At 41.6% G+C, this 23,482-nt stretch overlaps 1 protein-coding gene across 1 annotated transcript; it reads right to left on the bottom strand.

Moving 5' to 3' along the window:
* Positions 1–1,575: 1,575 nt before the first annotated feature.
* LOC127293192 (phosphatidylinositol 4-kinase alpha 1) lies at positions 1,576–21,512 on the bottom strand. The gene is made up of 26 exons (XM_051322764.2): positions 20,606–21,512; positions 20,120–20,464; positions 19,884–20,045; positions 18,108–18,278; positions 17,827–17,985; positions 17,611–17,738; positions 16,585–16,885; positions 15,907–16,075; positions 15,501–15,718; positions 14,756–14,914; positions 14,490–14,672; positions 13,474–13,938; positions 13,036–13,395; positions 12,153–12,367; positions 9,663–9,840; positions 8,633–8,769; positions 8,385–8,538; positions 6,580–6,846; positions 6,338–6,415; positions 6,134–6,181; positions 5,510–5,682; positions 5,194–5,389; positions 3,811–3,951; positions 2,971–3,179; positions 2,732–2,893; positions 1,576–2,246 (listed from the first exon to the last, which is right to left on the bottom strand). Exons 1-26 carry the CDS (start codon positions 21,359–21,361, stop codon positions 1,988–1,990), a joined length of 5,793 nt encoding a protein of 1,930 aa, XP_051178724.1. The 5' UTR covers positions 21,362–21,512; the 3' UTR covers positions 1,576–1,987.
* Between the last annotated feature and the right edge of the window lie 1,970 nt (positions 21,513–23,482).

Genomic DNA, 23,482 nt, shown 5'->3' with positions numbered 1-23,482 from the left:
TCCATAAGAGAAAAAAAGACTACGAGTCACCTGTATAATTGGAGTGGGCTTACAGATGACGCATTACCTTGCGTGATTGGAGTTCTCATCATGACTGTTTTGTTGAGATAATTATATTCTCTTCGGTTCATATTACTTATTTGACTTAACTTTATCTAGATACAGATATATCTAGTCAACAAACGTGTCTATAAGTTAACTAATTTGGATCGGAGGGAGGCGTCTAGATACATCATCAGTATCTAAATTTGCAAAACTAGCTTTGGATGCTCCTTTTGAACAAGAAAAATGACATAGGTTCACGCGAGGCGTGCAGAAAATTTGCATGAGGTTTAAGCGCATGTGATTTCTTCCAAACTTTAATATCCCTATATTTGAGTTATTCGGTAGGATTTCTGCACATTAACCTAATTATGGGCATCCATAAGAGAGAAAACTAAGAATTGAAGAAATGCAGTTTTGATCTGGGGTGCATATGCAAAACAAATTTTTCTAATGTTCAAAAATTTAGGAAAAAATATTTGCTCATGTACCTCAATATTATATGTGCTCACGTAATTTTTTATGAGATACCGACATTTTTCATGGTCTGTGCAAAAAAAAAGCCTCGTGAAAAGGCTTATTTTACCACTAAAGTTTGTCTTTTTCACAGAGGCCGCCCAAAATGTCAGTTTTTCTTGGATTAACTTTGTAATCGCATATGATGTGAAGATGTATTGCAACATTTTTCATTGTAATTTTCTGACATTTTAATATGTGTTCAAAACGTATTTGAAATAAAGGGAGCATTTGCACCCAGAGCCAAACTGCCTTGTCCAGTCTTATAAATTTTTTAAAAACACCATTAGTATAGACTATATAAATATAACTACGAAAAGTAGTTATACATATATTGTCATTGATTCTTTGTTTAGTAAAAGTTTAAAGTTTGCGTCTCCTCTAATTGGGTCAGGTCTGATCCCATGACAACACATTGAAATGTTGTCCAGGTTTCTCTCTTCGAGCAGAGCTACTTTGTTCTCACCTTCCAGACTCTTCAGCGATATGCACGTGCTAATATACCAACGTGCCACCGGACCAACATTCGAGAACCACTTGCTTGCAAGGTTCAAACCTTAACGTGACATAAGGCTGGTGCCAATGCATCACCCACTATAGCCTCGCCACGTCAGCTCTCACCCCACGGTGCTAGTGCACGGGCTATAGTGCCAGCTCTCACTTCCTCTCTCCTCCCTACCGCCTCCCTACCGCCCCCACTAGCACCGCTATCGCCTCCCTCTCGCCCCGCTCTCGCCTCCAACACGGGCGGTAGCCGGGCGATAGCGGGCGATAGCGCCCGGCGCCAGCGCCACCGCCCGGCGCTGCCCTCTCGCCCCTCTCCCGCCTCTCTCCCGCCCCGCGCCGGGCGGTACCGCCTCCACTACCGCCCCCATTGGCACCAGCCTAATAGATTCGATCTTGTTTGCGTTGGCACTATTACTATTAGTAAGGAGAAAGAAAAGAATGTTCACACGGCCATGCGAGAATACACCAACTAAGAATATAAGTTAGTCTAACAGAGCCACCAACAATAGATACCAGAAAGCCAGTATATTTATAAGAGAAGACTGTCTTCAGTACATTCGTGCATGCCTATGTACTTTCTGAAAGGGAAAAAGATGCCACACCACATACATCTCAAACAAAGAAAGGACTGCTAGCATGCAGAATCTCATAAAGAGATGTCCACATGATGAAATCAAGAAAAAATAAGTACGCGGCTAGCAGAAGACAAAGAATTGCATCTGTTGCTCTATTACAAAATGACCTAGTGAAGTGGTGATCTATTAGGCTTTACTAGCTAAGTCTGTCTTTCAGTAGGAAAAAACATGCACTCTCAGTTCTCCCGGTACAATGGGACCGCTCAATGCTTAAACTCTACATGCTGGAGTTAGTGCTACATACAATTGATGTACACGACCATACCATTTACAAAACGAGAAATGAACTATTTCTCAATACCTTGCTGCAAGTATTGAATCAAGTCATACCCTGCGGTGGTCCACTTGTTGTAGGCATCAACACATGTGCGTACCATAAAATTAGCCGCCTCACGCTCGTTCATCTCTGGATGAAACCGCTTCCGAAGATTAGCAATAGGTTCTCCCCTGCTAAAGCAAGGGAGGCCACTGTCCACCATCAACTGCACTGTAGTTACAATGCCATTCATGTGTCTCCTTCCGGCTAGGTATCCTTTGACACACAATCTGAATGGATAATTTTTTAATCAGAACAGCACGATGCAAGGTGAAAGGCCAGGGCAGTCCATGGATTCATAAGAATTATACTCCATAAACAGGTCAGTATTGTCTCCCAAACATCGACAGAAAGTTTTCGAGCGTGAACAATCAGGTTGCCCTCTCCCTCACATGTAATAATAAGCAAATATCAGGATAGTAACAGTATGCATAGCTTTATGTACAAAAAGGCCCAACACCTTGCTTCTCGCCCTAGTTTTTTAGGCATAATTTTATGCATTAAATTTATTAACTTGTTTTTGCCCCCACATTTCTGTGCATAATTTTATCTAAAAAGGTCCCAAGTTTTTCTGTTCCTACATTGCCTCTAGCTCTCTCACCCTTATTTTGTACTAGATGGTGTGAAATAAGTGTACCAATATTGCATACATTGCAAACACATGTATTAAAGAGTCAATCTCACATTTCAGTACAACTGTGAAAAAAATACGAACCTGAGAAACTGATTCCAGGTGTCACTCTTCATAGTCCCAGATGGATCAAGCAATTGAGTCATCTCATGGCTTAGCTTGAAGTGTGCACTCTCAAACCCCATGTTACCCCCAGGTGAAATCTCCAAAATAAATCCAAAATCAATATGAACTAGTCTCCCATGGCTGCATAAGCAAGGTGATGGTTAAGTTGTAATTCCAGCTTTACTTGGTCAATTAAAGATAGGGGACTAAGTAAAAACCTATCAAACAGAAGATTGCCATTATGCCGATCCTTTGGTTGAAGAAGCAGACTGGCAACGGCATATCCAGCACTACTAACCATAAACATTTCACGCGCAGCTTCAAAAGCAGGTGAGCCTACAGGGCCATAATCTTGCTGAAATATCTCTAATAAACCACCATCAGTTGTTTCACCCATTTGATTTCTACTCCGAGTATTTGGGACCACCTACAGCATGCTCAGATTAAGATAACATACAGGAAACCAACAAAACAGCCAATACTAACACAGGAGTATACAATGATTAGTCTAAAAACTACTACTTGTTGACTTAATTCGTTGCTAAAGTTTCATAAAATTGCTACACTGATGTGTTCAAAATATATGAGACCGACTCATTGCAGTACATGTGCAATCAACGTTTCCTAACATACAGAGATTAACCGCACAAGAATAAGATCACTAGAATACACTCAAAACAATGATATTAAGATTCTATGATACTTTTTTTTCATACTTTAACAAATATTAATGGCCAAAACTAATTCTTCAAGACTGTGCAATGTCCAAAACAACATATGATTCGAACTGACGTGTTTATATAATATTTTTAATTAAGTTAATATACAGTATAACATAAAAAACATACCCACAATAATATTCACTGATCAATTTAAAGCAGCTCGCACTATCAAGGATGTTCTCTTTTAAGATGCCAAGTTACTAGGCCGTTTAACATCAAGGAACTAGAATTTGAAGTATTTAGTGTCCAGCTCACAGAATCTTAGTAGGAAAAAGCGTTTAGTTACACGATTTTCCAAGATACAAAAAAATGAAACAATTGGGGTTACACGCTTACCTCAATTATACCTCGTTCTGGGCCAGTGGGCAAAACACCATAGGGGAAGAGATACAGGTTTAATCCGACAGCTTCAAATATGTCCCTTAATAGGGAAATAACCTGGAGGGCAAGCACATCCTGTCTACAATCATCACCAACCTGTCATAGCATAGAAAGTTGCTTGTGTCAACTGTCAAACAAAGGGGGCACTAGAAGATTAACAGGCACAGTGATCAACAGTTACAACATTATCTAAAAGATGTTACAGAACTACAAGTTACAACCTTTTCACGTTCAAATGATAGTTAGAAGTCCTGAACTACAAGTGAAATAAAATGAATTCGACCTCGCTTGTAATTAGTTTGCACTTGATAGTACTTTCTGTACACTTACCATAATGGCTACAATATACGGTTCATGGTGTAAATCACAATGACATAATTAATGTAGGCCATTTCATCATGTTACCTTTAGCCCAGGTGATAAAAGTACTTTGGCAACGGTAAGAGTCTATTTTACTAACTGACATGTCATAAATTATTGCTGTCTGTTGCCAGCAGAATAAACGGGAGAACGAGCCATGTTGATAGCTAGTTTTTAGTTAACAAAACCACGACAGCAGCACAAAAAGGCTTCCATCAAGCATAAAAAGTAAATTTTGTACAGCTGCATCCAGAAAACGCGTGTTTCAGGCGGACTTGCACACTTATATTCATCGCTGTGACTTTTTCTACTTAGAGAAAATTTGTTGTGATTTACAGGATAAGCAGGTATGCACATAGAAGTACTCAAGTAGCAATGAAATAAAATTAAAAATGAAAGATTATCAGCAGTGAACAAAATGTGACTGAAACGTGAGGGGAACTTTCATTGATAACTTATGTCCCCAATTCGGAAAATGCCCACCTGATTTTGTAGAGGTGAATATGTTTTCTCAGGTCAAGCAAGGTTTTTATACCTCAATAGATTTAGCACACTTTTTTCCTAACTTTGAGCTGTATGTTTTTGTATTGTTGGCAGAATGTAAGACCACAAAACAAAACTGTAAAATTCCTGCAGGAGCCTCTAATCATATATGAGAAGACCATTCCCAACAGCCCCATCCTCTGGAGTGGTAACTATGACTAAGTCATGAACTCTATTTTTTAATTAAGCCTGTCATCCACTTATGACACAATTTAAAATATCTACGTAAAACCCTTTCAGGTCCTTGCTGCGAAGACACGAACACAGCGGTTTAAAGCCTTGACATGAAGTCAGAAATCTCCTTCTATGTAAAGAAATGTGACTTGAGGTTTACATTTCCATATAAGATAAATGCAGATGACCCAGATCTACTGGTTACAACCCATGAAAGACATTATTTGTGCAGACTGTACTGCAAGACAAAACATTATTTACCTTAAAAATGCAAGCCTGTGGCTTTACATCATTTGGGTTCCCATCACGATCAATCACATTAAAAGTAATCATTATTGGAACTTTTGCGGCAGACTGGAGAGGAATACCGCTGTCCAATTGTATGCCCCGTACTAATTTGTTTGTTGCAGTTGGTAAATAGAGGTCATCACCTGGAATAGTAATCTTCTCCAGCTCCCTGCATGAAGAATTCACAGTGACGAGTTCAAGAGAACAGAATTTCAGATGAGAACAGCAAAGCTGTATTAGTTGTTCTTAGTTCTTCAACAAAACGCAAGAACGATTTTCCTATAATTACCTTCTAATGCCAGCTCTTCGCTCTTCCTTGGGAACAGGGAAAAGAACACCAGAAATCGAGGTGACCTGGTCAAAAAAATCGAACTCCTTTTCAAATATGTCCCGAGCTTCCGGAGTGAAACCGTCAACAATTTTCTGCCTAACAGCAGGAAGCAAGGATTGGAATGCACTGGTCTGAAAAAAAAAAGGGAAATGTAAACATTATTATACACATGACCTTAAAGTTCGCAACATTAGTTAACAACCAAATACTGGAATGCATTCGTAAAACAGTGCTCATCACTACAACTAAGTTACAAGATAAGAAATAGCAAAGCCAATATTTTAGTCAAAAAAGTATCAGATTGAAAGGGCAACTGACATAGACATAGAATCTCATGATCACACCTACTGTCAGTCTGAATGTAAATATGTAATATGGAATTCTTTCCATAAACACTAAAATTGCACAATTTAATTGTTCAATCCGTCAGCTATTCACTCGTACCAATGGCTTTAAGTTCACGAATGATGTTAGTTAAATTTCATCAAGTGCACGAGTCTAAAGTAAACAAGCATATGCAGGCCCTTCATAAAAATATACAGGTGACTTATCAAGCAAGCATAAAAAATTTGGGTCTTGTACCTTTGGAACCCCTGGTTCCTTTTCATTGTCAGCTTCCTCACATTCCCCCTGCGATTTCAAGTTCACAGAAGAACAAGCAAGTCAGAGAAGAATTTCACAGTAGGAATATGTTAAGATAATATATACACAAAACCATATTTTCAATTGAAGAAACATAGAGTCGGATAATTATAATATAAAAAATGCAATCTAAATAAATTTCACCTGCAGATGCCATATTAAGATGTGAGCAAATATATTACTTCTTCTAGCAGCTCCAAGCAAGTATCCTTCAACTAATTTCTGATGAGAAGAGGTAAGGAAAAAAATGAGAGAATCACATGACTATTTATAAGAAGGCGATATGGATTCTATGAGGAATGATAAATCAAAATGTGTAGATTGAATGATTAGTACTTTTTCCTGGTCTGACAGATAGAGTAAACACAGATAAAAGAAATTCTCACCCCATCATCGTATCTGAGAGACTGTACCAACTGTGGCATAAAAAAGGTGACAGTCTCAGGTGGGTAAGTCTCCATGACACGAAGGACATATGCCATAACACGGGGATGTCCTTTATAAGGAGAGGTAAAAAACTCCAATGCCTGCGTGACAGAACACGGAGCCCAGTGCGGGAGTTGCTGTAACAGTGCAGAATTTTCGTCCACTGCCTTTGGAGTGATGAAAAAAGGTAATGCTTCAGGAATTGTACGAAGCTCCAGTATGTGCGTCTGCAGAGACAAAAGAATGATAAGATGCAGCAATATGTGTCACCCTTTGTCACTGGAACTGAAAAGTTGGAAAGATTTAAAAGATGCTCAATACAGAATCAAGCAACATTAAACACTTCATTTATTGGTCACATGAGTTGAAGCAGAAGCTATATACTGTGAGAGCATCCACTGGTTACAAAGTTCCAGATTTAAAGAAATATTTATTGAAACTGAATATGTGATCGACGGCTCAAGTGGTCTGACCACCAGTTCACTGATCCAGCCACTGGGTTCAACAACATATATAAATTAATTTTTTTTCTAATATGATAGAGAAAAATATGGGCTAAGTGCATTTTTTCCTGCAAAAGATAAGCGTAATTATTTTGCTTGGTTGGCAACGTTCATCATGAGTAGTGTATTTAGGAAACTTGAGAACATGTTTTCGAATCCAACGGGTTGCATATATTGTTTCTGCATGGTGGAGTACTAGAGTGCACTTGGTCAGACCACTCACTGGTTCTCATGAAGAGGCTGTCTTTCTAGCAAACCAGACCAGAACTGCAGTTCTGGTTGAACCGGTCTGGTCCTAATTTAATAATTAACTGAAAGTAATCTAAACAATGGTAAGATAGTGGCAACAAAATAAAAGGCTGAAAATGCTGAGCTTGCAAGCATCACACAGTACACTTTCTTATCCTCAGATGAGATTTTCTCATGCCATTTTTTTCCGAGAAAACACAGAGATCTTTGCATTTCATTTCATTGAAAAGGTAGAGTTTGTAACACGCCTTCTAGGAGGTTTACATTGTTGTTATATTTCTCATGCCATATCAGCATCCAGATCTCACACCCAATGGAAATTGAAATGATAACAGTCCAAACCACCAATACATTTACATTAGTATCATAATTAACAAGACATATAACTGCTAGTTCTTAATTTTACCACGACATGAGAATTTACCTCTGTAGCTAAGGCAGTCAACATATCATTTTCACATATCTATCCTTGCACTCTACACTTAAAATATTCAGGGGTATCCGGACTAGCCATTTTGCATCCATTTGGCCTACTACATACTAATAAGACAAAATGCATGTGGGTGAAAGATCATACTGAAGCGTTTAAAATATTTGCAACTCTAGTAAGGCAATTACTAACCTTATTGCGTGGCTGTTCTAAATGAACTACTCCATCCGTCCATAAAAGGATGTCGAATGTTTGTCTAAATTCGGATGTATCTATACATTAAAAAGTGTCTAGATACATCTAAATTTAAACAAACTAGCGACATTCTGTTATGGATAGAGGAGGTACATTCATGATTATATTTCCAGTACTACTTTACAATCGTTTAAGGTAGAAAGTTATGAAAGAGCTAACATTAAGTTGAAAAATGCACCACAAGATAAATATTACGTTTCATTCGAATATGCCCAGAATTTAAATGAAAAGGTAGAGATATTTCCAAACAGAACTTGAATGTGAAGATAGAAGGTGCCCAATGCAAAACTATATCTGAAAAGATAACAGCTATATGCAAGAACAATACCTGTACTAGTTGAGTAATTTCAGATTGCAATGCTGGGTTTGTGGGAAACCTCATAGTCATAGAAAGTGCAATTCGAGGATCAACAGCAAAAGCAGTTCTGGAGTGATCAATCCATTTATCTGAGCTGATTTTGCCACGAAATGTCGACATATCTCTGCACGGATATAATATGCAATGCATGTGAGTTTTAACCACTAAAACAAATAAGAAACAAAAGATAGTAATAATATCACAGCAGGAGTAATTACTTTGTGTTTATTGGTTGTGCCCAAACTTCAAGCCTGTCTGCCTCATTCTGAGAAAGCACCAAAAGCAATTGTTTACGCTTTTCCCGTGCAGTTACATAGTTATCCACAGAGCCCCACACCGGGTGGATCTGATCTGCCTGTAACCAAAGGAAAAAACAACAGGGAGAGAAATGTTAAGCTTTTCAGATAGATAACACTCCCTCCGTTTCAAATTACTCCGCACATAAGGTTTAGTCAAAGTCAAGCTCTTTAATGTTGGCCAAGTGATGTTATAAATATCAACTTATACAATACCAAATGTATATAATATGTAAAAGTACATTCTATTATGGTTCTAATAATATTAATTTAATATTGTAAATGTTTCTTTTTTCTATGTAATTAGTCAAAGGTTGTAATATTTGACTCAAACCATATATGCGGAGTAATATGAAACAGACGGAGTAGAAGTGAGTGCCAATCACCCATAAGAGGAACATGCATTACGCATAGCAGCAAATTAGGTCCATGCATTATGTTATCTATTAGTTAGCCATAAGAGGAACATGCATTACGCATAGCAGCAAATTAGGTCCATGCATTATGTTATCTATTAGTTAGCCACATTCAATAATCCATTGTTATCAACTACTGTAGTTGTATTCAATATTCAATTGGTAGTCATCTGTAAGGAACTCCTAGGTACAGCATATATAGTTTGATTTAAGCAAGAAAATAATGAACTGGAGTCCATGTATCTCCATCTCTATCTCTCCCTATCTCCGTGGTACGTCTTCCCTCCTACCAAACTTCTCCCTCTCTTCCTACCAAACTTCTCCCTCTCTTCCTCCCAGCAGCTCTCCTCTCCATCCCATTACCTTCACTAATCACTATGAAACAGGCCGAAGATACCCTGGACTTATCTACCTGCCAACCATAGCCATCCACCTTTTCATATCACAAGCACAAGACAGCTCAGATATGCATTTCATGTTCTTGAGGTGGGCAGAGAGAAAGAGAGAAGCGGAGACACATGTGGGTCAAATCATACCGTATTAAGTTCGCCATCACGTCCCTGTGACTTCGGACCAGAATCGATAGAACTGGTGGCACGCTCATTTTGCAGATTGTGGACAAATATTGAAACAGATTGGGCCTCTCTCTGAGCAAAACTTTTGTTTGGAGATTCATAATATTCATGTGCATAAGCAAACCATCCCAAAGCAGCACTGCAAGAAAAGACAAGACGAGCAAACTGTATTAGCAACATAACATAATGGGGGGAAGGGAAAAACAGAAGATACAAACTTGCGTATCATTACGTAAGCATGCAAGCATAAAAACAAATTTAGATAAACAGGTTTAATAAAGATACGGATGAAGCCCGGTGATCAGGGGGGTACGTGAGCACCCCCTAGCTACTCGGCACGTGTCTAACGGCATCCAATAGTCCGTTAACTCTCCAAAACGAATCTGGCCGTCGCCCGCTGCTCATGCGAGAGGCGCTCGATTTGTGGCTCGTGCCATGTGAGCGTAGTACTGAAGCCGCCCCGACGCAGATATTGACGAGGCGACCTGCACTATCCTCCTCTGTTTCACCCATTAACATCAGCGGGGCACAAACGCGTTGGAGAGGAGCTTCCAGCCTGATCCTGCTCTTCAGCATTGGTAGACGGACCAGACACACCATCAACCTGTCCGCTGCATCGTGACTAATCCCAAATGTTGGCACCAAATTCAGATGAAAAAGGGATCAGTTCAGATGAAAAAAAATATCCACGGCTCCAACAAAAATCAAGAGACGAAGCCCTGGCCACCGGACTGCTCATCTGGCGCGCGCTTCTCTCTGCAGCGGAATCGCCTCCGACCTCCGGCTAGCCGCTCGCGCCAGCACCTCCGACCTCCGGCTAGCCCCCAGCGCCATCACCTCCGACCATGCCCAATCTTCGCCGGATTCCATCTCCGCACCGCCGCTCCTCCTGCCGCCAGCGCGGCTCTTCAGTCTTCCCCACCCAAATCAAACCAGGTCACATCAGGCTTAGGCGCAATCGAGCAGATTTTGGGGAATCGGCGTGCGGGGGCAGTGGGCCAGCGGTGCGGATGCCTCGGTGAAACGGGGGCGGGCCGGCGAGGTGGAGGTGGGGCGGCGGATGCGGCGACGGTCGGCAAGGCAGGGGAGGACGGACAGCGACACGCGGCGGACGACGCGCGGTGGTGGAGGACGGCCAACCTCTGCGCCGCCCCGGTTCCCCGCACTCCGGTGGCCGCTGACCACCGTCGACCTCGACCGCTGTAGAGCGCTCGCTGGAGCAGCCGAGCTCGAGCGCGCCGCTACAGAGGAGGGGAGGAAGCCGGCACCTCGGAGGGGAGCGCCGGCGCTGGAGAAACGGCAGACTGCTTCGCCCTGGGACCTAGCCACACCAAACTGCGGGGAACCAGGGCGGCGTCGGGGTCCAGGGAGTCCGTGGGGAGAAGCGCGCTCAAAGGCGCCGGCCATCGCCGGTGGTCAGCGCTAGACGAGCGCCACAGATCGTGGTCGATGAGGCAAGTGGAGGAGCGGATGTGTTGTGTGTTTTTGAGCGGTGGTGCATTAACGCCGTATGGTGGCCGTGAGCCAGAAATTGCATCTCAAAGTTGATCTAACGGTGGGTAAGGGGTGCTCCCGTGATCACCAAATCCACTCTCAATAAAGATATAAACAAAGCATATAGAGTACTCAAATGCCTGGAGTGCCCTGATGTTCAAAATAAAATAATTTGAACTTCATAAAGATTTTGTGTTGACATAATATGTACTCTAAGCAATTTTAGTAACCGTATAGTACTATACACATTGGGACCAAACCGCCTAAGTACTAAGATAATATATTCAAATTCTGATACTATAAACTATACCTCCAATTCAAGATTTTCCGTAGATTCAGTAACTCATGTTTTGCTTTACCATGACTAAATAACTGCAGCTCTAGCTTACCAAATTGTATCACTTTGCTCCTATACCTCATAAATTATCTTATCAGCTCCCTAACTTGCTAATGTTTGCACGGTTGCTCACAATCTCACTTAATTAACAATATTAAGTGTTATGGCATCTAGCCAACTTGAGGGTCTTATGAGACATCCACTCATCTTTCTCAATCAGCTCTAGCTTACTAAAATGTATCACTTTGCTCCTATAACTCACAAACTATCTTCTCAACTCCCTAACTTGCTAATGTTTGCACGGTTGCTCACAATCTCACTTAATTAACAATATTAAGTGTTATGGCATCTAGCCAACTTGAGGGTCTTATGAGACATCCACTCATCTTTCTCAATCTCTCTCTCTCTCTCTCTCCCTCTCACAATTACACCCTCCATTCCCATCAGGCGCTGCTTCCCACCCTTTCCCTCCCCTAAATGATCCTGCCATCCCCCTCGTAACGTGACAAATAAATACTACTTGCACCAAAAATGATTGAAAGATGCAGCACAAATATCCTAAAACACAATGAATAACAACATAGTAAGACAAAGAAACTATGTCATGAAATGATTATTACCGGTATACTCTGTCCTCTAACAACTGAAGCCCCATAATACATTTTTGCAAGTTAAACTGAGACTGGCAAGAGCAAAACTTCAGACCAAGGAGCATCGCCGTAAAGAAAGTGCCAGTAGCAGCGGGATGGTGAGAAAAATGATTGGGAGACTTCATTGTCCCTTGCAACATACGGCCTAAAAGTAGAAGTTGTTCAATGCTATCATGGCGAACCACCTGTTTAAATAACACCCACATAAGGTAGATGATTAAAGAACAAGAGAACAACGTAAGTACGTGAACATATCCTATAGAACATCACAAGGTGACTCTAATTTTGGACAAACAAAATGCAAGCAAGTTATCCTCAATTAGAAACTGAGGATAAAGGATATCATCACAGTTCTATTGCTGTTAGTAAATACAAATATGATATCAAGACATAGTATAACAGCGTTAGCTCATATTGATTATATAGAGGACAAACAACATACTGCTCCTGGGATGTTAACATTCTAGTTCCAAATGAAAACGTACTAGTGCATTAAATGGTAGTAACAGAATTGCTTGGCAAGACGTGGTTTACAAAGGCAACACATGCTGATCCGTTTGAAGCATATCTTAAAAATGTGCATCTCACAGGCCTGTAATCTAGCACAATGGTGAGCAGTTTGAAGCATGTCTTAGCGTATTAGTGTAAATCTAGACACTAATTGTGGAGTATATGCTCCTTCCAAGGAGAAGTAGAACCATTTAGACTATTTATTATTTGACACTGATTGGTGTCATATATAAAAGTTCTACACCAGATAAATTACTCTTAAGATTAAAAATATCTTAGGCAGGCAAATAGAAGAACTGCTAAAAATATCACAGGATAAACAAAGAAAAAGTTTGGTGATAACCTCAAACCGATCAATAAAGAAGCCGAGCCAGAGCCTATGGGCAATTATTGCTTCAACTGGGTCCTTTTCTGGTGGTGCCTCGGGCTCACCAGGAATGAGATGTGGCCTCAATTTTGCATCAGGGCCACAGTACTTCATATCAGATGCAAACAAGCCACGTTTTGTATCTATTGTCCACAGCCATGCATCAACAAGTTCTGCAAGCACAAGAGGACCCAAAGAAGGTGCTGCAGAAACTAGCCACGTCCAGATATAAATTCCAGTCTCCATTGCATCAGGGGTAGAAATATAAGCGGGGCACCAGCATAGAAGTCGTATAAGCTGAGAAAACCCTTCCAGATTTGTTCTAGAATCAGATACCTGTGTGTTGCCCATTAGAATACACTCAAAGCCAAGAATTGAAATAACAACAAACAACCTAGGTGTAAACCATATTACCATATGATCAAGAAGTAATGCTGTAGCCTGAGAACAAGTTTCACGAAATAACGAATTATCTATTGGTTGTTTCTCCGCCGTAACAACGAAGTCCTGAAGAAGACGAACAAATTTGGACAGAAAAACTTCATCAAATGACTGTGGGGCCTGCCCAGACTGAGGCACACCCATGTTTAAGCCGCCCATAGTACTGAACAGCCTTCTCATACCAGCAATCTCCCCTGCATGGTTACATTTTGCAGTAGCACTCACTACTGCAGTTGACAATACTTCCAGGGTGATGTCAGGTGCATCTTTTCTCGCTCCTGATGCTGCTGCAGCAGAATCCATAACTGCTGGAACATTAGCAGTTCTGATACCATTCCAATCATTCTTTCCAGTACAGATACGTATCTCAGATAAAAGTGAAACAACATCTGCTGTATGCTGTGTTCGTTGTGCACCACTCGGTTTGCAAAAATTTTCCTAGCAATACAATTATAAATAACATCAATATATCACAAAGAGGGTGGAAAACAAAACCAACAGTATGAACATTATATGCCAGCATAATGGTGCCTCTGGCACAATAAAGAGTTCAAGAAAGGCTGACATAGAATTGTAGTGTTCTGACTAAATGCTGAGCCCTAAAATAATACAGCATTCGCTTCTCACGAGCAAGAATGTAACTTATTTACTACTGAGAAACTAGAATTGAGTATGTGAACTCTGAGATTAGAAACAAAGGAAGGTCACAGGATGATAATATATACAAGGCGAGAGAAAGAAAGATAAAAGAGGCAGCAGGAGCCAGGAGAAGCTGACTAACCTAGGATATCTAATAAAGTAAGAAAATGATTTTTCACTCAAAGTAAAAAAAGGATCTATCCAATTCTAAACCTCAACTTTAGCCGAGATCGACAACCTTAATATTTAAATGACGCTGACCATGTCCTAACAACAAATCATGCATCGGCTTCATGCAAATTAAGAACAATGGTGCTCAAAAAGGCCAAATAATATTATATTGACTGAACCTGTATTAGGCCTTGAGTGGTGCATGGCGCATATGAAAGAGCACTTGTAATCCATTCCCTGGCAATCTTCTGATATAGTGAGCGTACACTAGCAACCCAAGCAGGATCACTAACAGGACCAGAAGTCAACTCGTTATGAACAGATATTAGAAGTAAATCCAAGCATGAGGAGTTCCAAAGGACCTGAAAGTTCAGTATTCTAGTGTCATCAGTGTGTCTCAAAACAACACAACTACAGCATTAGAAGACAAATCAAAGCACCTAACCTGTGGAAATTTTTCCTTTAGCTGAGTTAACAACTTAACACTCACATCACGAACAGGTTCATCCCTCTGTGACATGCTCTTTATCAGGAAGCAAGCATGGACGGACAGAGCAGATTCTCTCACATCAGCTTCTACCCCTATGTCAGATATGCGATCGTCCTGGGAACATAAAAGACAATTAATGTGGTGCTCTACAAATAAAATAAAAGTAACGTAATCGCCAGAGTAACTACAATGCAAAGTTGATGAATGTAAGAGAATAACTCCATGTTATACTAAAAGATGTGAATCAAATTCCTAATGTATGATGCAACATCTAGAGCAGATTGCAAATATTGGACACAAGATGCAAATAACGTTTGACGCGTCAACCATACTGCCCAAAGGATAACTAAAACATCTATCTGTCAATGCATCAGGCATTTCCTTGTGGGATTCAGATCAAAGTATTAAACAAAGCAGCCAGTTGTGCATCTTTTCTAAGAACTTCGTTATCTCAAAAAGAACCCTAGATATGATAACATGCAATTGAAACATAAGGAAATGTAAGTGTGTGGCAAAAGCTTTCAAAGCTGTAACAATGTCGTAGAATGTGTGATTCTCTACAACAGAAAGCTGTGTATCTTTGGTACAAGATCTGAGTTGACACTTGCCACCAGATGGGGAGTAATTTGATTCAACAGAAAACAAAGACAACATAACAAATGATAACGTATTCTCAACAGATTGTGAGTATGAAACATACCAGCCATGACAACATTGTTTCAAAAGCTCTATGCACAACTGCCATCAAACACTGGGATACTGCTGGTGTTAAGTTGGGAGTAAGCAGATACTCAAACACACAACTTAACGCACTATTTGATTTATTCAATGTAGAGGTAGATGAAAGTGTGCCACCGTTGCAACTAAAACGCAATATCTCCAAGAAAGCAACCGCGAGGAGATATGTAGCTTTCACACCTGAAAAAAAAACAAATTAGTTGGATAATTCAATAAAATTCCATTTTCCGTGTGTATCATTCACGTAAATAAAGCCACTCATTTCAAGAGTTCCATGGTTAAATTTGATGGAGACCAATTTTAATTTTCTAGAATCAGATAACAATCTACATAAGCTGTAAAGCACTCAACAGAGAATAAACATTGACCTGAAATTGTACTCATTGCTGCTACCTCAACTCGACCTCCCAAAGCAGCAGCAAGTGCAGTTCTCTGTCCAACAACAGCCTTTTCATTACCATTGCCACCACGGCTACCTGGATTATGCAGAGCATTTAACTCTAGCTCATCTTCAAGCCATTTCACTGAACTGACAACCTGAAATGTCAAAAGCATACATGACAGAAACGAAGTCATGAGGTAATTCTAAATTTTGATCAGTCAGTATTATATATCATTTAATTTATACAATCCTGTATATCATGATCCTACCAAATACTGTTAGTATCCACAAAATATAATAAAACAGGCCTATTTGTTACTGAAAGTGTTTATTTTCTAAGATTTGCGAAGACTGTTAGTAGACAAGAACTATCTTAATTACAACTTTACAGTTCAAGTTTATTCCCGAAACTCCCATATAGTCCTTCCAAACGTAAAACAATATTATCCATACATCTGCCTGAGAAAATATCAATTTGAAATGCAACAATAATATGCGGAGCATAAAGCCCTGTAATAGAGGGTATACAATATACAAACCCCATCTGTCCCCTTTTCCATAAGAAGCTACGCTAAGTAGCAGGAAATGAATTCAGACAAGTTCAAATTCCTAACTGCACAAAAACCATACTATTTTCCCAACTTTATGGTCCCAAAAAGCTTACCAGCGGAGGAGTTCCTTGTGCAATACGTTGCACTGCTACAGACCATTGGCTATTCCACATGTAGGGTCCAGCAACAGCTTGAAGGGCTACAGAGCTCTCCGTTGTGTTTAATGGAGCAGAAGCGGGTTTTGTAGGTGCCTGGTTGTTTTGTATCGGAGGAGCTAACCCAAACAAGACAATATAGAACCACAGGTTGCGAAACAATTTTAATAGAGATGGCTCAACAGACGACACTGGATCAAAATCTGAACATATTTCAGCAACCGCAGGAAGTAATGGGCCCATCAAATCCGCACCACTCCTACAGTAATGACAATATTACATTAAGCACTGCAATTAACTTAATTAAGAGAAGTATAAGAGATGAAGTGAAACTGTGTCAAATGAATGACGAGGATATATGGAAAGCAAAAAATACTCCATAGAGCATCAGGTGATAGTGTGATACAGAGTATTACAAATTAGTAGGTGGATATACTGATATACATTGTTGAGCCATTTAACCTTCACTCAGAAAGCTACAGGGTCTAGGCATTTTTATTCAGATTCTTTTCTATTTTCGATGGTGAGGGTCCCTTACAGCTTCTGTCTCAAACTAAAATCCACATAGCACATAAAACATATTTTCCAAACAAAATATCTAGTAACAGTGTATACTCAATGCATAGAATCTAGCAAAATAAATGTAAGCTTTAAACCAGAAAAAAAAGGGAACTCACAGAAAAGTACAAATGAACAGAGAAAGAAGCTCATAACTGCTCATTCACGTGATGGTTAAATATATCACAATACAACCTCCAAAATAGGTGTTATTTAACTTTAAAACATGTCCAATCTGTCAACTCTAAATTCTCGCAAAAGTTTAGTTTTCAACCCCGGACTCTAAAACTATCCGAGTCAAAGCCCTGGACATACAAGAAAATATGTTGGCACCCAGCAAATATTGTGTACACCATTCAAAGACTCGAAAACTATATACTATTTAAGCTTAATAATAAGATTGATAGACATCACAAAGCATCTTACCCCCCACTTTTAGATTCAGCAGCTAGCCCCACATCAGAGCATAGCGACAACAGCCTATGGCGATAATCAGATCTGAGTTTTGTGCTAGTAAGGTTGGAAGCAACAAGTAAGAAACCTGCAGGAAGAGTCTAGAATTTTGTTGACACGGTTAGCATGGAACATGAATCAAATTACAACTTTGTATGATAGCATAAATTCATTTGACTCATCACAGACCTCTGTTCGCTCAATTGTTGCTTCAGATGGCAATGTGTTGTTCTCTGCAGCTCCTACAGCTTTAGCTTTATCCAAGTAGCTTCTTGTCATCAAGACAATGCTCTCACGATATGATTTTTCAAAACCCAAGCATGCCACACGGGATATTGCATCTAGCAACTGCAGTAGTTTAAACCAATTGATTACCAAAGATGCTTTTGTTTATAGTTGAAACCAATACCATCAAAATAGATTCATGGTTAAGTATGTTCACGAGTAACAGACAGAACAAGATTACATACTCGTAGACGCAATAAACTTGGAGATGAAGCGTCACCCTCTTCTAGATGTTCAATGAAAAGGGGCAAAACCATGTCTACAACTTCCCATCTTTTCAAGCATACACATAACTCAGCTAGAAGGCGTACTACATTAAGTCGCATCAGCGGAACTGCGTCTTTTCCTTTACCATCCTGCAATAGATTCACACTTACAGTAAATAACCAACAATTGAAAGTTACTCATGCTACTGTGATACATATCTTTAGTTGCTACAATAAAAAACAGAGTAAGCTCCATGAAGGAAGACTGCCAGCAGCAGGGAAGCTTAAATTTTCTATAGAACGCATTCTTCCAATCAGCTCCATGACTTACAATTTCAGAATGATCCCACCACCCACCCCAATGGTAAATAAAGTAACAGGAGGATTGTAGTCTGCCACATCATGTGTTGGCAACTCTACCTATGAAGAGATGCAACATGTGCTAGCTCTATCGCAAAAGATTCAACTAGTAAAATAGAAAACAAAGACCGCGTAGCTTGGTCTGCTTACTTCTTGGAATTATTCTGATAATATGGGGAATATTGTCTTCATATATAACCTACCAGCACATCATGTGACGACACTGCAAGTTTCAATATGTACCCAAAATATGCAGTACTTTACTAAGTTCAAATAAATAAGGATGTGTTGTTTTTCGATTCATGTGGTTGGATTAAATTAGTACAATGCTAATCTATTTGTTTGCTTACAGAACTGAAACACCCATGAGCCTAAATTTTGGAAGAAAAATGAAACAAAAGAATCAATCCTGGTCCATGAAATAAGTGATTAGAGTTTTACTGCAAACAGACCCTATCATATTTAACTATATCGAATTCTGGAAGCTAGCTGGATTGTCAGATTTAGCTATATCACGAATCATGGAAGTCATGCAAACCTATGACTAAGGTAAGGTTTGCCTTCTCGTTATTTTTCATCTTAGTAATTAACAGAATCCATGCCATCAGAATATAAGTTTATCTGGTTCACATATTATTATTAATTCCTCCAGTTCAGTAAACAGAGTTGCACCAAAAGCTCAATATCTAGATTGACAACTTTCCACAAGAAAGTGACACCAGAATGTTCATGATCAAAATCGCTTTCCTAATAATAAATCTACAACTACTTTTACTACCATACAACCATGAGTTTAGTAGTCAAAATTACAAAGTCTGGAGAACACATGCTTAAGTAAAGAAACAATACTAATTTTTGGACTGGGTGAGCACATGGAAAGATGAACTGAAAACGCATAGGTTCAGTGTGTCTTCCACAAGTAAAGAAGGCCATGGCCTCATAAAAAAAGAATAGAGCATTAATATTGGATATCCTAACTTAACTTCAGAAGAAAAAGTCATAAAACAGTACTAATGATGCGTCGTGGAATCTTGAAATCTTCCTAGATTGTATAGCAGATTAAGAGCACCAAATGCATAATCTTCTAGCTGTTTGCTGAGGTAATGAGGTTGAAATAAATACCTTTTGGTTCTCATTTCAATGTGTTGGCATAGTAACTCGCTATATAATACTAAATCATTATATGTGATGTACAGATGCTGATTGGCAACAATTTAAAATATAGTGATTACGTTTCGGCAAAGTAAAATCAAGTAAGATTGGCTTGTGCAGTACTGTCCTAATGTAATGGTACAAAACTGTGGTTGCAGTTTCCAACTAAAGGGCACCTGGTTTGCGATAAATCTTGCTAGAGCATAAAATTTTCATGTGGTGACAAAAAGTTAAGAAGACTACCTCCTCCTCATAATCATTCCGTTCACGAACATATGCAGCTAAACGCATAATGAATGTGTCAACCAGAGCCCTATCCTTTGTCCAGCCGAACTCTATAATCTCACAGCTCAACTTCACTACTGCCTCGAACAACGCGCCAGGGCTACAGCCCGTCATGTCAGCCTGCACGGGAATGATAGGTTTCACACTAGACAACGCATCCATAAAGACAAAATAAAAGCATGAAACAAACATACCTGCGAACACGTGCTCACAACAAGCGGTTTCAATGGAATCAGCAGCACCGGCAGGAGCTGGCCCCCGCGCGAGACGGTTATCTGGCTGATCCCGTTGAGCAGAGTGCAAAATAGGTCCTCGCAAACCTTCAGCTTCCGCCAGGATGAGAGGATGCACGACTTGGTGGCTTCGATGAACCAGGCAAGTGTCTGCTGGAGCATATCCTTGGAAGCTTTGCTGTCCGCTGCGTCCATGACCGAAACGGTCCGGACCAGAACCACCACTGCGGCTTGGCAACAGGATAGTTTGGTGTTTATCCTTGCCCTCAGCTGTACACCCTGCTCCTTCCAGTCCCGCTTCCTAATCTGCAGGCCATCGTCATCTCAGGCGTGATCAGACCACAACCGAACATCCACGAAACCTCACAGACGAACATGTAGCAACAAGGCGTGCATGCAAAACACGATACGGGCTGGAATAGAGAGAAGACACGCACGGGGGCTCACCTTGAGAAAATCCGTGAGCGAACGGACCTGCCACGCGGCGGCATTCCTGACCTTGGCAACCTTGTCGGGCTCCAGTCCCGCCTCGCCCCCGAGCACCTGAAGGATGAGCCTGAATGCGACCTCCTTCCGCTCGAGCGCGTCGATCTCCTCCGCCTCGAACCTCTGCACCACGTCCCTGATCCCCCCGCTCTCCTCTCCCGCCGCGTCCTCTCCCTTGCCCTTGGCCTTGGGCGGGGCCTCGTCGGTGCCGGCGAACTCGAGGAGCAGGCGCTGGGCGACGGGCGCGGCGTCGGCGGGGAGGAGCGGCGGGGGGGCTGCGGCCGCGGCGGCGAGGAAGGCGCGCGCGAGCGGCGCGGAGGCGGGGTCCGCGACGTCGAGCGCGGCGAGGAGCGCGCCCGAGAGCGCGGAGGAGAGGACGGGGGAGGGCGGCGCGGAGGCGAGGAGCGGGAGCAGCTTGGCGAGGAAGGGCGCGGGCGCGAAGGACTGCGGCCAGAAGGCCGGGGAGAGGAAGGCGCGGGAGGTGAGGAAGGCGAGGAGCGGCGGCGGTAGGGGGGCGCCCGCGGCGCCCGCCGGGAGGAGGCGCGCGAGGGCGAGGAGGGAGTGGAGGTGCGCCCGCGAGGCGCGGTGCGGCGAGGAGGAGGAGGAGGAGGCGGAGGCGGCGGGCGCGCAGCGGGAGGCGAGCCAGGTGAGCTTGTCGGCGAGGAGGAGATCCGGGTGCGCGGCCACCAGGTCGCAGAGCTCGTTGAGCGCCTCCATGGGGTTGGGCGGCGGCAATGCGGTCAGATCATGGGGGAGTCGCCGCTGCCGCGACGCAGATCGGGAAGGAGGGAGGACGCGGAAGAAGAGGGCGGAGACGGAGATGTTGTGCTGTGCCTCTCTTTTTTCTTTGACGCGACCGTAATTGGTGGAGCCGAGGACGACGAGGAAGACGTCCCTGGGGTAGTAGTTTTTGGTGCCTCTTCCGTTAGTTTCTGGTCGCGTCACTCCGCTGGGCCGAAATGGGTGGGTGGGCGGCAGCCGGCAGCCCACATGCGCGAGAAAGCGAGAACCATGCGAGGAATGTTTTTGTTACACCAGTTTTACATGTCCTACTACTGTATATAATTTGTGTTTGCGACGAATTACATGCTCTTACTCCCTCCGTTCCTAGATGTACATTTCCAAATATAAGATGTTTTGGCAAGCCAAATTAACTTGCCACAATGTCCTATATTTAGGAGCAAATAAGCATGCAATTACATGGAGGGGCCATATAGCCAATTCTTAGCAAATTTGGGGACATAGTTTACTGGTGTTTTTTCACAAAAAAATCCAGCATGGGGGGGGGCATGCCCCCCACTAGCTCCGTCCCTACATGAAATACTAATCAGCGATATAGCCTCGTCTCAGAAGAAAAATATAGATTACCCTCAAAAAGAATATAGACCGTAAGGAAAGAAAAATAACATACTAAATTATCAAGCAACAAAGGACCATGAGACCACTATTTACATTTTCACTACAGTTTATAACAGTAATAACAACCTGGCGGCCAGAAGTAATCACATATATAGGATATCTCATTGATGCTACTCAACTACTACTTCTAGGCAACCAAAATATTCGTCGGTGCCATCCCCAACAGCTTGCGCTACCTGCATACGACACGCACGCCTGCTTTATTTAGGCTCGGAACCGACATCCTGCCCGATTCCATCTAGAAGGACTCCAACTACGGAGATGGAGTCGTAATCGGGATGGTCGACATCGGAGTTGATATAGATCATCCTTCCTTGGATGTCGCTGGTGATGGCATGCCCCTGCAGTGGAAGGATTCGTGCGAAGGTTTTAATTATACCAAAAAGCTCATCAGCGGAAAGAACTTGGTTGACCCTAGAAAGGAACCGGAAGACGATGACAGCGGGCACAACACCCACACTGCGATCATGGCCGTGAAGAATCAAGTATCCGACATCTATATCAACAAGCGCGTGGTGGTCTTCGCTCCTCTGCGCCGAGGAAGGTGAGCACCGGGACGAAAAAGACCTTGTTCGATCGGCGAGCGTAGCGAGGTCCGTAACCGGTACGCTTGTGGGGGGGGGGGGGCTTCGCCCCCTGCGGTATGGATCATCATCACCGCATATTTATACCTTCTGTAAGACGTCGACTATGATTAATAGTTGGGTTTGCTTTATTCGTTCTTCGTTCTTCATGTTGTGTTTATAATAAGTGGTATCAGAGCTTCTATTTTAATCTAGGTTTTTGGACTTGTTTTCCCTAAGTACGATATACCGCAGCTGGACTACTTTTTTTAAGAGAAACTGTGGGAAAGGCTCCCGCTATAATTTTATATATTAAGCATAAAAAATGTACATGGATATTTACATCAAAAGCAGAAAAGGAGATATCTAAATCTGATACTTAAGCCAATTATCATAAGAGATCTTATGCTTCTTCTTCATTCTATAAGAGAGCATTCTCAACTCCTCCATATAAATTGCTTTTCATCCTTGAAAGCTTAGTCTTTGATTTCTGAAGATTTTATTATTCCTAGATATCTAGAGAGCCCATGAAGCAAGAATGATTGTTTTCATTGAGTAAGGCAACTTCAGTTTATCTCTTAGGTCCTGGAATGACTCTTGAACTGAAAGGTTCTTATGTCTTTGAGGACATTTGAAATCCCAACATTTAAGCAAAAGGACTTTTTCAAAAAAGATGCTGGAGTGTTTCTTCCCTATCACATTCCAGAGTGGCACAATTGTAAGATTGTAGCACCATTCTTTTTCTGCCAAGAAGATTTCTTGTATTTAATCTATCATTGAGCAAGAGACAGAAGAAAAATTTATGCTTGGATTGGCAAGAGGAATTCCATAGCCAAGAAAAATGGGGAATTGTTGG

This window comes from Lolium perenne, chromosome 4, assembly GCF_019359855.2.
Source record: "Lolium perenne isolate Kyuss_39 chromosome 4, Kyuss_2.0, whole genome shotgun sequence".
NCBI classification, from domain to species: domain Eukaryota; kingdom Viridiplantae; phylum Streptophyta; class Magnoliopsida; order Poales; family Poaceae; genus Lolium; species Lolium perenne.
The sequence above is the reverse complement of the archived record's forward strand: the minus strand, read 5'-3'. Positions and strand labels throughout refer to the sequence as shown.

Bases quoted from the DNA above. Each gene is read 5' to 3' on its own strand.
- LOC127293192 (XM_051322764.2), bottom strand. From the start codon at position 21,361: ATGGAGGCGCTCAACGAGCTCTGCGACCTGGTGGCCGCGCACCCGGAT. The intron at 20,046-20,119 runs GTATGTTTGTTT...ATTCCCGTGCAG, and splicing joins TTGTGAGCACGTGTTCGCAG to GCTGACATGACGGGCTGTAG. The intron at 16,886-17,610 runs GTAAGATGCTTT...TCATTACTGTAG, and splicing joins GCTGAATCTAAAAGTGGGGG to GAGTGGTGCGGATTTGATGG.